The following is a 14,398-nucleotide window of genomic DNA, read 5'->3' as shown; positions in this document are numbered from 1 at the left end:
ATATACTCGTAAATAGCTGTACAAACCATAGTTAAAGCTGTCCTCAGTATTCTGCCTGTCTTGCTTTTTGATTTATGTCTTGGCCTCTCTGTTACTGTTGCAAATACCAGTATGTAACCTGTCAATGACGGGCATGTGAACCTGCAGTGTGTCATAACATTTTACAGATAGCAGGATATGAGTCACTGACGGCTGGGTCAGTCCTGGACTGGAGTGTCCATCTGTTGTTTTATTGTGTACAGCTGGAAAGACAAACATATACTTGACAAAAAAGGTCAAAGGTGACAGAAAAATAAATAATGTTGTCAACTCATGACCACACACACACACACACACACACCAAGGTTATAATAGTTTTGGATTTTTCATTAGTTTTAGTTTTAATTTCATTGTCAATTTTTGTTTTCAAATTCAGTTAGTTTTAATTAGTTTTTAGAGTGAGTTTGCTAGTTATAATTAGTTTCTATTTTCTGGAAAATGCTTAGTTTTAGTTTAATTTTTATTAGTTTTAGTGTTAGTTTTAGTTTTTTTGTAATGGGGCATTTGTTGGGTGCAAGATTCAATAAGGTCACAATAAATGTTTCCTTTATTTCCTTTGTCTTATCAATCTCAGTCCCAGTAAGTGTATTAAATCATAAAACCAGATAGATGAAATAGGTTTCATATCAACCGTATTAAAAAAGTTGACAAAGACGAAAACTAAGGACATTTTCACGATAATTTTAGTTAGTTTTAGTTAGTTTTGTAGCCACAAAACACAGTTCCAGTTAGTTCTCGTTTTTAAAAAAACTCTTGTTTTTATTTTTGTTTCAGTTAACTAAAATGTTTTTTCAGTTCTAGTTTTCGTTATTTTGTTAGTTTTCATTAACTATAATAGCCTTGACACACACACACACACACACACACATTCATGCACACATGAATCATGCATTTATCTGTCACCACAATATATTTTTCTTGTGAGGCAAAAATCACAATCATGCATTTTGGCCAATATTAAGATCACAACACGACAAAACAATTACGTCATTCTGAGACAGAATGCAGCACAATGATTTAATTTTTAAAATGATCTAAGGCCGAGCCCTAGAGGACATTCCAATCACTTAACTTCTCCTCATGAGCAATAAATAATCTCATAAACACAATATTTTCAATTCAAGACAAACACCAACTGAGCCAAACTTCTTGTCTTTGTGTTTATGTGAAGTGCTTTGGTCATATACAGGTCTCATATATCAGTAGACTCAGGAGGAGGGAGCAGGGGCTCAGAACACCGAAGGGCTTTTTGCCCTCACAGATCTGTGTCGGTGACAGTGTGATCAGAGGGTAGAGTTGAAATGTCCTCAGGCTGTAACAGGATCCAGTTTCGAGCTCGGCTAGCTTGACGGGCTTTTGTTGGGACTTGTGAAGTCATGTGAGGTCACTCATTGGCATGCAGTCTTTGTTTTCCCGATGGGAGAGTTATTCCAAGACCATCCAAAAAGTAGTTTTGTAAACCTGTTTCTGGACGGTTCTAGTGAAGCTGGACTGGGTCTGGTTCAGTCTGTGCCAGTCTTGATATTCTGGAGATAAAATAATCCATGTGTGGTGTTGGTTGCTTTCTAATGATTATTATGATTTAAAATGATTTGAAACATTTTAGATTAACAAATTGAATCAGGACAGTCAACATCACATAGCAGGAGTTCCTGGTCATTTTAGTCCTGGGACCACATTTCAAGGAATTGGAACGAAGGTTCCTCCAGTCCACTGTTATCTGTGGAATATCATTGTCTCACAGTGCCGGCTGTGGCTCAGTTGGTAGAGTTGGTTGGCCCCCAACCGAAGGGTTGGTGGTTCGATCCCTGACCGTCGCAGCCTACATGTCGAAGTACCCTTGAGCAAGATAATAGATGCTGCGTTCATCGTGTGTGAATGATTTCCCAATGGTGGCAGGTGGGACCGTTTAGGGTAGCCTCTGCCACCAGTATGAATGTGTGTGTGAAAGGGTGAATGAGCGCAGTCTGTAGTGTAAAGCGACTTTGAGTGGTCGCAAAACGACTAGAAAAGCGATATATAAGTGCAGGTCCATTTACCATTTACTGCTGCATTCAAAGTTTGTAGTTACTGTCTTAACCCATTGAAGCCTGGAAAGCGTTTATGTCGTTTTGTAGTATTTGTATAAGCTCTCGAATACTTTTTGAATTTCATTTCTATCTGCTACAGAGGCTGAAAAATCTATTATTTAGTAGAAGAGTTCACACTTTTTTTCCCAGAATTTTTCCAGAATTTCCAGAAAACTAGAGGCTTATTTTAAAATCGCCCAGCGGTTTTTCAGGCCTCAATGGGTTAAATGTGTATCTAATCTTTTAGTTTTAGTTAATCACAATTCATAACCCAGAAGTTGTTCTTCTAGTCACCTGGGAAGTCCTTAACATGAGCATGGATCTAACATGTGTGACAGACACTTCAATCTGAATCAATATGCAGCCAAACTATAACTTCAAACTCCTTTTCCTCCTCCTCCTCCTGCAGGCTTGACGATGGGTTGCGTCAGGAGTAAAGAGGACAAGGGCCCGGCGTTGAAGTACCGACCAGACAACTCAAATGCCACGCCGATCAATGCCCACCTGGGCCACTACGGGCCCGACCCCACCCTGATGGGTCATTCACCAGCTATGAAGACACACAACAACAGCTACAACAGCCACGCCGCCCCCCTCACGCCCTTCGGCGGGGCGTCTTCAGTCATGACGCCGTTCGGCGGAGCTTCCACCTCCTTCACCTCCGTGGCTGTGAGCAGTCCCTTCCCAGGGGTCATCACAGGTCAGTGTGCGGAAAAGATTTAAGGGTTCAGATGGAGACACATGGGGTCAGGAACAATCTGCATATTTTAGAAACATCGCTTTGAAAGAATTCAAAATGAATGAAATGTCCTTTGTTATTCAAATAAATGAATATAACTTTGGGTCCCAAAGCCCCTTTAGAGAAGAACAAAAAAAGATGTAAAAGCTGTTTTAGTGGAACCTAATATGAGGAGAAGAATGTACTCAACTATTTTACAATCTTAACTTAACTTCTGAAACATGTTTCTGAAACAAACTTTTCATTCTGTTATTATATGTAAATCATCGCAAGTCAACAATAAACTCCACTGAACACTTGTTATGCGCAGGAGGTTATGAGCAGCAGATGTTATGCAAATTAGACATTTGAAATGAGTCAGCCAAAACATCAAGGCCAAAGAGAAACCCAAAATAGGTCTATAATATGGAAAGCAATGCAGGGTATGGCGTCTCCGGAGCCTAAGAAAACAATCGCATGCACTGAACTCAATGGATGTAGTCATGCACAAGTTGTTTTTTAAACAATACTTTGCCTATAAGGACTTTATGATTATAGGGAGCATATACCACCCTTAATGTGGATGTTCATTGCGTGTTGTTGGTTATTGTAGTTGTTTGAAGCAATGCATTCCTCAGTGCGTGCAGTGTTGACTAAGAAAGATGAGTTTTAATCTTGCAAAACCCGTTTGTCCTGCATCCAAGCGAGCTACGAGGAAAGAACTACAGACTTCTCGGATATAACAAAATGCAGCGGAGAGAGGCCGAGGCTGCTGCTGCATTAGTCATACAGGAGAATATGGCCAGCAGGAACCTTCAGAACTGAAGCTGCTGCTGCTGCTCGCAGACAATGCATCCTGGTACATGTAGTCATTCAGTACGTTTACATGACACTTGGAAAAAAAAACCAGTTATTGCATTAATCCGACTATAACTAGACAACTGAAGTGCATGTTAACATGGTAGTCCAATTAGACTCTGATTAAGACACCCAGATAATGCGACTGGATTCGATTTTTGCCGGCATGTATGACAAGACAATGCATGCTCCGTAAGCTCCACCCCCCACCCTGGCGTATGAACTCGGAACAAAAACATCCAAGAAAGCAAAGTGTCCAACTGAAGACGGGCTACTGTTACGCCCTCCAACAGCATCCGGCGTTCTTGTCTGCCCCTCAAAATCACCATCCATCTTGTTGTTCAAAAATGCCGGTTTCACGCCTTTTTTCCACTTGTTTATTATGATGTAATAGATCAACCGGAAAGGGGCCGCATTAACGCGCTGACACGACTTTTAAATCTGTGTAATTCTGTAATGGTAACATCCAATCACAACACTAATCAGTTTAAATGAAACAAGTTTTTTTTATTTTCTCAGTTGCATGTAAACTGGGACACGGACAGAAGTCGAATAAATTGAATTTTAAGCATAGCTCGATCAAACTGTGCATGTAAACTCACTGATTGTCAGCATGGCTTCGTAAGCAAGATAATTAAATTTTCTTGGCCAATATAGCACACATTGAATAATTAATTTCTTTAGTTGACTATACTATTAATTTACTAGAGCTGTTAATGCATCTTGATTCTCTCTTGAAAGATAATGCAGTCCCCACCTGCTGCCACTCAGACTGGATGGCGAGTCCTTTTCCCCAACAGCTTTCAAACATCCTTGCGCTGCAGATTTAGACCGTACCTAAGTAATAACTAATGCTAAATAGTGTTTATTGCTTTTTACATGCAGCCACACTTGCATTTACTTTACATACAAGAGAATGCTGAATTGAAGCATATCATCAAAGAGCTGAAGCTCTGCTACAATGTGCCTTCACACATGCAATTACCAGCATGTCCTAACAGCGAGCCATTATCCCCTAGATCTCAGCAGACATGTACAGAAATTAAAAACACCATAGTCCTCTGAATTGGAATCAAATCCAATAGTGAGGTGTCCAGATATTTACTGCCCTCACAGTTACCATCAACACTGATTGGACGTCCACATAAAAGGTGGCAAATTTCCCTGTGAGGATTTGTTGGTAATGAAATGGTGACACAAAGAGTTATTTCATGTAATTTCAGGCAGTTAATACATCAGGTAAACTATGCAGTAGATGTACACAACAAAGAATGATGTTTTCTCCCAAGACACACACACACACACACACACACACACACACACACACACACACACACACACACACATCCTTCAGTCCCTGTCTCGGCTCTCTCAAGGAGGATAATCTGGCCTGAGGGATGCTGTGGATCTAATCCTGCCCGTTCAATTTCCTCCTCAAGATAAACGTATCAGAGGCATGTTGTCTCTCTGCACTCTGTCACGTCAGACCTCAAACAAATCAACTCTTTTCATTATATACAAGAGATTAAGTGACATCAGTTTGATTCACTGATGTGAAATGATTGAGTTTGAGAATTGTGGGAGAAACATCCTGTTTTCCCTCGTTTGTTCTTCAAATAAATCAAAGTTAAAAGAGCTGATTGTGTTTTTGGTTCTAGTCCTTCCTGAGGTATGGGAAGTAGGATATTTCAAAATAAATGATGGGATATTTTACATAAAAATAGTTGGTTTTGGTCTTGAATTGTAGAAGCATAAATAATAATCAGTTTATTTGAGACCTTGACTGTAGCGTATATAATATTCTAAATCTTACAAAGTAAGAACATTTAAATGAACATTTTGTTGTCAGTATTTCAGAGTTCTGTGTCTGTGTGTGTCTGAAAGTGTTTAATTTTAAACCGTAATCTTCTCAGGGTTAGGAATACACTTACATTTGAATATACTTTATTTTCAACACAATTTCCATATACTCAATCATTAATGTAAACCAAAACCCATTCATAGATAGATAAATCATCTGTTGATCGCTTTCTTTAAAAATAAACTACAATCAACACATACAATCAAATGTCAAAGGAAAAGCTGGTAAAATAAACAAAATTATTAATGGGTATTGCTGTGGGTATGAAGGAATTCTGCAAAATGAATCTAAAATTATTGGTATAAGTACCATGAAAGTGCGTCATTGTGTGCTTGAAAGCTTCTGAGCACTGTTATTTAAAGGTCAAATGTCTTCATTTGTTTTCTGGCATTTCCAGGTTTAAAAAACAGGCTTGATTAAAGGAATCTGACAGCTTTTTGAGTCTCTGTGGGATTTACTAGCTGTGTTATATTTGGGCTCCTCTAACTCTCCGCTCCTGCTCTTTCAGGTGGCGTCACGTTTTTCGTAGCGTTGTACGACTATGAAGCGAGGACGTCGGATGATCTTTCATTCAAAAAAGGGGATCGCTTCCAGATTATCAACAACACGTGAGTACATTTGCTTTTTACGCGGACAAACTCCTGCTGTGTGTGTGTGTGTTGTGACATGGGTATGTGTGTGTGTGTGTTTAATCCCTCATTGTATTCAGGTCTGATATTAAGGCAGAAATCTGTCTGGGTTAATGGCTTCCACTAATGGGCCATCTGTTTAGTCCCCATTGCTTTCCTCCTCCCATAGATCATTCCTCCAGTTTAAGGTTTTACATTTGGGTTACAGTGTGAAATATCCCGCTGCTCTCTCATTTAGTAAAATATAAGCAGAGCACATCATGAAATAGATAAATGCAGTACTACACTTTCACATTTTATTCAGACACAGCTGTGGTGCACTTAAAATACGCCTGAAGGTCAGAGTCATTAGATTATTATGCTAGCAGTTAGTTATTTTACACCATTGGTTTTTTTTGTAGGTTTTTTTTATTACATTTTCCTTCTTCAAGAGAAAAATTGTTTGTTTTTTTTGTTTTTTTTATTAAAGTATTTATTTAATTTTTAAATTTTTCAACATATAATACAAACACTTACAAACAGCCAAGACAGACACCAAAGACGGACAGGAAAAAATAAAAAAATAAATAAATGCATAAAATAAAAAAAAATAAAAAATCAAATCAAATAAAAATAAAATAAAATAAAATAAAATAATTAAATTAAATAAAAAAAAAAAATAAAAAAAAAAGGCAGTCAACCCAAAACGAGGACAACAACATATGCTTACTGTGACAAGTCCTTAATGTATTGAACCAAATAATCCCATACTAAACGGAAATTCCCTTTAACATTGTTTTTCCTGGCAATCATATATTCAAAAGATGCAGTCTCTGTCATCAGTTGGGTCCACTCTGCAAGCCCCGGCGTGAAAAATGTTGTTAAAAGTGAGTCAATTTCACAAAAACGCAATATTGTAATTCTTCTAATTTGCTGTTTTGGCCCTTTGTGTGTATTACTAATCATTATTTGTGATCACTCAATCCACAACACAATAAATCCCCTAGAACGGAGGAGAAGAAAGCGACATTAAACGATATTTTTATGACCTACTGCCACAGCATTATCTATTTCCCAGGTGTGCACAGGTGTGAAAATAGGCAGAGCTCCAAGTGCTTCACAAATTTCTGTTCCCCTCATTCATCACACACGTCTCTCTCCACTGTTCATGAACACGTTGCGTTCGCAGCGATGAAAATGCCATCTGCTTTCAGAGTGGAGGTGGGAGGAGGACAGATTTGTTCAATTTTATAAAAATGCCAGCAGACAGATTTTCCCGACACCTCTGTTCCTACTCTTTGAGTCTAAGCTTCTGCTGTTAAACGGACCACGTACTGTGGCCACATGTGTGGGTCATATATAGTCAGTATTATATTTTCTATAGTCTTCTATATGTTTTTTTTTCTTTGCATATACATATATTGCAATACATTAGGATCATTTGAAAGTTAGTCAAAGTTAGCCTAAAGTTTTTGAAACTGCTTAAATGAAGGTTATATGATACATTTTAAGCATAAAACATAATTTGAATGTTTATGTAACAATAACATCTAATTTAACACGATGAAGAAGTGAAATAATCTGTATATGATCTATACTGTATGCTCTGTATATGAATGTGTCATTTGGCACAGCTGTAAGGTGCAAAAGCTTGTGTGTGAGAAGTGCTATAAGGTGAATTTGGAAAAGTTGGAACCGCTAATATATATAAAAGCAATGTGATGACTTACTTTCCTGACGTGGTTGAATGACGCCTAATATGACCTCGTTTCTTTTCTGCCTGTGTTTACTTTTAAACCTGCAGTCTTCTATTTTAGAGTAGGTGTATTTTTCAATCATGCTTTTGTGAGTTTCTGATTTTGTAGCTTCTCTTCTGCAGGGAAGGCGACTGGTGGGAGGCTCGCTCCATCAACACCGGACAGAAAGGTTACATCCCCAGTAACTACGTGGCTCCAGCCGACTCCATCCAGGCTGAAGAGTGAGAGCTCATTACTTTTCTAACACTGCGTCTCCGTCATCCGCCTCCCTTGTTTTTTTGTTGTTCTGTCACTTTTATTTTCTCCTTCGCATTCCTTTCCTGTTTCTCACCCTGCTCAGTTAGTTCTCCTCTGATTAAGAAGACATGATGCGGCTGGGCGGTCACACATTGTGACTAACCCGTCATGTACCAACATTGCAGGGAGTCTAAACAATGGAGCCCTGTACTGGTGCTGAGAGTCTGTGGCAGTCCCATTGCTGTTCATCCGGTGTGACAGAAACTTTTAGGGACTGTGCTGCTTTTAGACAGTTTTGGACTGGTTTCTAATTGGCTGACAGCCATTATACTAATACAATATGTTTGAGCTACTCATAAAAACAACTAAGTGTAAACCAGCCAGCTAACTTTGCCTTTTAGTCTTTAAAAAAGTGAGTATGAGTGATCAACAGTGTCCAGGATTTTAGGTTCCTTCTCAATTTAGTCCGGGGGGAAAAATGTGCCTGTGAGGCGAGACAATTCAACATGACTAAACTTGTAATGATGTCTTGAAATAGACTAAAACTACTCTTCAAAAAATGGAGGAGGAAAGCTAGATATAAGATTGTTTAATTCAATTCAATTCAACTTTATTTATGGAGCGCATTTCATGCACAAGGCAGACTCAATGTGCTTCACAATGGATATACATAATTACAGTTAAAAAAACAAAACAAAACAACAGGAAACAAACAAAAACAAACAATTAGAAAAAATCAATTGCAAATTAATTGAAGAGTGCAGGTAGACAAGCTATGCCATATTCACCACATACACACTTACTTACTCACACATGTGCACCCACTCCCACAACCACACGTACACAGTGAGCAGAAAGTTTAACTTATTTATTCATGATGGTAATGGCCCTTTATATGTAATGGAATAAGCTGAAGACGTATTTCTTGGAGCAGAGTTAATATAAGCTATAATTATAGTGGTATGGTCTCAATTATTTTCACTTAAATGAGATTTAAGCTATTTAGGAGCCTCTGTTTGACTTTGAAGGTAACCACATTTGAACCACAGAAAGATTCCTGATGTTTCATGTTAACCCTCCGAACCCCAGGCACCTTCACGGTGTCTTCTGCTTCTGTCACATTTTCCTTAGTGTGACCTCATTTTTCACTGCATTATATAAGTATATAAGTATATATATATATATATATATATATATAAGTCCTGCACCTTCACGGAAACAGTATCATGGCTAGAAGTAGGGAGAAATCAAAAAGGGTTTTTGCGCAGAATAACAGTTTTAATTCCATACATCACAAAAAAACTCAAGTTGCATTTTTTTGGTAATTTATTTTACAATAAATATCATAAAATGGTAACTATATATACACATTTGTCCAGAAGTGAAAAGAACTGGGGGCCACATGCTATACATTTTGAATCATTTACATTATTACAAACTTTTCTTATGACCTCTTTTGTTTTCTTCTCTCTGCTCTTTGTAAGTAACCTGCAATTCAGTCCAGGTTTCACAGAATTTTTTTTTCAGGTGACTGTTGCTCACAGCTGAGTCATTGATAGCCTCCCAGTTGTGCTGAGGAGCACAGAATAAAAAGTATTTTACAGGATCCAGCTAGTATAAATGCTTTATTTTTGGCAAAATTTTAAATTAGACATATTGAGTAAAGTGATTTTGATGGAATATCACAATTTTAAGCTTAGATATGGTTTATTTTCCTGACAAAAACATGCGTCTCACATGATTAATATAAGGGCCGTTGAAAACTTTACAATCCAAGATGATTTCTGTTTTTAGTTTCTGGCTCTTCTGTTTTTTAAAAGCAAACGTGCCTTTTAAACAGTGTTGTGAGGTTTAAACAGACTAACATCAAATACATTTAACTGACTTGGTTTTTTTTACCTCTTTGATGATTTTATAGACAGAATTTATAAGATACATATAAAGCCAACATATAAATTTCACCCATGGCATATTCTCATTGCATGAAAAAGAAAACCCTACATGTTACTACACTGAGAGCTCCTCCTGTGTCTGACTATCTGACTCTCTCTTCTTGCAGATGGTACTTTGGTAAAATGGGCCGCAAAGACGCTGAGCGTCTCTTATTGCTTCCAGGGAACCAGCGGGGCACTTTCTTGGCACGAGAGAGCGAGACGACCAAAGGTAAGAGGATTTATTTCTTGAAAGCAAAACTGTAATGGTAATGCTGCAGTTGTGATATATTAGGCAAATGATGAAAGCTTTTCCTGACTAGTGCGAGCTGTGGGCTAGGCTTTATTACAGCCATATGTGGTAGAAAAAAATGTCTTAATGAAGGTTCAAAGTTGAATGTTGTTTTTATAGGAATCTGTTTTTCTGTAGAAAGAAACCTTAGATACAGTACAGGCCAAAAGTTTGGACACACACCTTCTCATTCAATGCGTTTTTCTTTATTTTCATGACTATTTACATTGTAGATTCTCACTGAAGGCATCAAAACTATGAATGAACACATATGGAATTATGTACTTAACAAAAAAAGTGTGAAATAACTGAAAACATGTCTTGTATTTTAGATTCCTCAAAGTAACCACCCTTTGCTTACTAGAATATAAGACATGTTTTCAGTTATTTCACACTTTTTTGTTAAGTACATAATTCCACATGTGTTCATTAATAGTTTTGATGAATTTACAATGTCAATAGTCATGAAAATAAAGGAAACGCGTTGAATGAGAAGGTGTGTCCAAACTTTTAGCCTGTACTGTACATGTGTGATTTGAGAGCTTTTTCTTCAATTTGAAGCATAATCTAATAACTCTCCGGGGCTGTTAAAGGTGCCTACTCTCTGTCTATTCGTGACTGGGACGAGGTGAAGGGAGACAACGTCAAACACTACAAGATCAGAAAGCTGGACAACGGTGGTTATTACATCACCACTCGGGCCCAGTTTGAGGCACTACAGAAGCTGGTGAAACACTACACAGGTATGCAGCCTGTCCACATGACACACACACACACACACACACACACACACGTCTTACTCTCATGTAGGAAGCATTTAGATAAATTGTTATTTACAACTGGACAGCTGCTCTGAGCTGCAGCAAGCTGTTTTTTCTTTCTAGGCTTCAGGTTTGGACTGTGTTTTCTGGAAAAACATGCCAATGTTTATTATAGTAATTTGTACATTTTGGGCTATATTTATACTATCTAAAGCATATGGTCTAAAATGCATGGAGCAGGTGGATTTGTTGTGTGTTTAACTCAAGTTTTGCTCGTTAAACGGTGCATAACTTTGGCACAAAGTAAGGCGCAGTGGTCAAAAGGGTTGTATTTAGTCTTCAAGTTAATCATAGGTGTCTTTTGGACATAACATGAATTAAACCAATGAGAGTTTAAGTAAAGTTATCTCACATTCCCTTTGAATCCAGCAAGCGTTTTTTTTCTGCCTCTGCTGCATAATTGCATTTGACTACATATGACCAAATGCACTGATAAGCTATTTATCTGAGGAGAAGCGTTGCTGCGTGCCCTGTGTGTGTAATAAGCAGAGTGTACACACGTTGTCAACCCGCCTATTTAGGAGCATCTCACTCAATAATGCAGTGTTTAAAAAGCAAGAAAATACTGCACCATTGACTTTAGACCAGGTTTTTGTTGGTTTCTGCTGCCTCAAGATAGTAATGTGCCTAGCAACACCTCATTTTAACCCATTGAAGCCTGGAAAGCGGATACGTCGTTGTGCAGTATTTGTATAAGCTCTCAAATACTTTTTGAATTTCATTTCTATCTGCTACAGAGGCTCAAAAATCTATTATTTAGTAGAAGCGTTGACACTTCTGTTGAATTTCCAGAAAAACTTCAGGTTTTAGGGGCTTATTTTAAAATCGCCCAGAGGTTTTACAGGCAGTTTTAGGCGTCAATGGGTTAAGACCAAAATGCCCATGGGCATACAGATCGGTGCAAGTAAATTTTCTACCTACACAACATGGCTGCAGGGCGTCAAAATGACTACTGTGTTGATATGAAACTAGCAATAGCAGTGGCTCTGAGCCTCGCTTTCTGCAGGGTGTAAGATGGCTATCTTTATGTTTTTGCAGTACCAGCCTTTCAGCCAGTGCTTGCAGTAGAAAATGCATTATTCAGCTGCAGATCTGCTGCTGGGATACGTATTGAATATGTTTTACAGAGGGGCTGTTTCTTCTGTGGTGATTCAGAAGCAGTGCTTTCACTGACACGGTCGCAGCTCAGCAGTCACGACAGATTCCCCCAAAAAATGAAACCATGTGAGACTTAAGCCAAAAGAGACATGCATATAAAAATGTCCCATTAAAAAAAACAGCCTTAAGCCAGCTGTAATCTCCACAATATTGATAGGCAGGCAGCTGTTCCCAAAAAAAATAAATAACCGTCAGACTGTCACAAGGAAGCATCTGGATGTTGAAACGCATGCAGGACACACTTTTTATTGAAAACTTTACAAGAATATAGTTACTCTCCAGGAAGCACAATCCATAAACAAGAAATGTTTGTTATGTGACTGTCGAACATTTGATTTCAGGTCTTGTGTAGTTCACCCTGCCATGCTCGCTTCCACATAATTCATGTAATTCACTAACTGCAGTGCTCTTTATAATTGACTCTTTGTGTTCTTCTAAGTGTAGCTTTTTAAACTCCAGACACAAGTCAACAATGACTGAGAAGTCACGCAGAAAAGGTTTATAACACCTCACCTGTTCAGTGGTTCGACTATAACAGTCTGGTTTCTCACCTTGTCTCAGTGTGCAGAATACCAATGCTTCCTTTCACAACATGGTTAGTGCTGCTGCTGCTGCCAGCTGCATTATGCTCCAACACCAAAAACACCCCTTGATCTTTCTGCCTTCTCACTGAAATTGAAATTAAATTGAGTTCAACACGGTTCATGTCATTATGGTGCAATTACCATAAGATTGGATTATTTCTGGAACGGAGCATTGAAGAAGCTAAATGGTTATTCTGTTTGGAGTGACTGCAGAGATGATGGGTCAGGAGTTCTCTGAGTTTGCTTCATTGTGATTTGATTTTGAGTTTGTTGGTGATGTCATGTGGCAATGTGATATTTTATTCATCAGATGTTTATAGTCAATTTACTGCAGCATGGCTCCACTTACTGCAAGCTTGTGTTTGTTAGCTGACAAGCTAACAAGCTCATTTATTTTCTGTTTTTTTTCCCCCTGTGTGTCTTTACATGTCTGTTCCTGTCCAGAACATGCGGATGGTCTGTGCTACAGGCTGACAACTGTGTGCCCCACAGTGAAGCCTCAGACTCAGGGACTAGCTAAGGATGCTTGGGAAATCCCACGAGAGTCACTGCGACTGGAGGTCAAACTAGGCCAGGGCTGCTTCGGAGAAGTCTGGATGGGTAAGAGACCATTGCTGCTGTACTCAAGCACACAGTATATTAGTCAGGCGGCTTAGGACCAGATTTGGGAAGAAAGGGCACACGTTGGACAAAAGCACCACATTTTTTCCACATGCTCTCTATCACTAAAGGTTTCAATTTCTGGTAGGAGCCACTTCATCAAGATTGCAGATCGGAGATGGCAGCCATATAAAATCTATGAGAACCAGTATATCTTCTAAGCCACTAAGAAGGTCAATCTTTGTGTCAAAATATACATTTTCTGGGTCAAAGAATCATTTAAAGCTACTGAGAATATCACTAGATGATCAAATAGATATGTTCATTTTGGCCATGTATTTACATAATTATTAGATTCCAAACATTTTCAGCTCAGGATTCTCTGCTGCAGCACTTGAAGCAAGTTGCCTACCAGTCTGGGTGAAAATGAACATTTCTATTTGATCAAATAATCATCTAGTGATATTCTCAACAGCTTTAAATGATTCCTGGACCCAGAAAATGTAGATTTTGACACCAAAATTGACCTTCTGTGTGGCTTGGAAGATGTATTCGTTCTCATAGACTTTATATGGGTGCCATCTCGGATCAGCCATCTTGATGAAGTGGCTCCTACCAAAAATTGAAACCTGTGGTGATAGAGAGCATGTGGAAAAAATGTGGTGCTTTTGTCCAGCGTGTCCCCTTTATTTAGCTAAGCCGCCTGACTATATGTTTCAAAGGCACATTGAAGAGCTTAATGAATGAACCATATGGCAACAGAACCCACTCCTAACAAATGTTTCTATCATTAGCCTTTCATGTCTATCATCTTTTCCAACCCATTTATGTGAAACCAAGCTCACTTCCGTGTGACGAAAGTCTC

The 14,398-nt window shown here is 38.5% G+C and overlaps 1 protein-coding gene across 1 annotated transcript in view; it reads left to right on the top strand.

Moving 5' to 3' along the window:
• The window catches only part of yes1 (YES proto-oncogene 1, Src family tyrosine kinase), a 42,262-nt gene that overhangs the window by 13,634 nt on the left and 14,230 nt on the right, over positions 1–14,398 (top strand). Inside the window, exons 2-7 of the mRNA XM_059344555.1 lie at positions 2,518–2,808; positions 6,054–6,153; positions 8,033–8,131; positions 10,207–10,310; positions 10,964–11,113; positions 13,378–13,533. Coding sequence (XP_059200538.1) covers positions 2,526–2,808; positions 6,054–6,153; positions 8,033–8,131; positions 10,207–10,310; positions 10,964–11,113; positions 13,378–13,533 — 892 coding nt within the window. The 5' untranslated portion in view covers positions 2,518–2,525. The remainder of the gene's footprint in view (positions 1–2,517; positions 2,809–6,053; positions 6,154–8,032; positions 8,132–10,206; positions 10,311–10,963; positions 11,114–13,377; positions 13,534–14,398) is intronic.

This window comes from Centropristis striata, chromosome 11 (assembly GCF_030273125.1).
Source record: "Centropristis striata isolate RG_2023a ecotype Rhode Island chromosome 11, C.striata_1.0, whole genome shotgun sequence".
Lineage (NCBI taxonomy): Eukaryota > Metazoa > Chordata > Actinopteri > Perciformes > Serranidae > Centropristis > Centropristis striata.
Note: the sequence above shows the minus strand (reverse complement) of the source record. Positions and strands in the feature narration are given on the sequence as shown.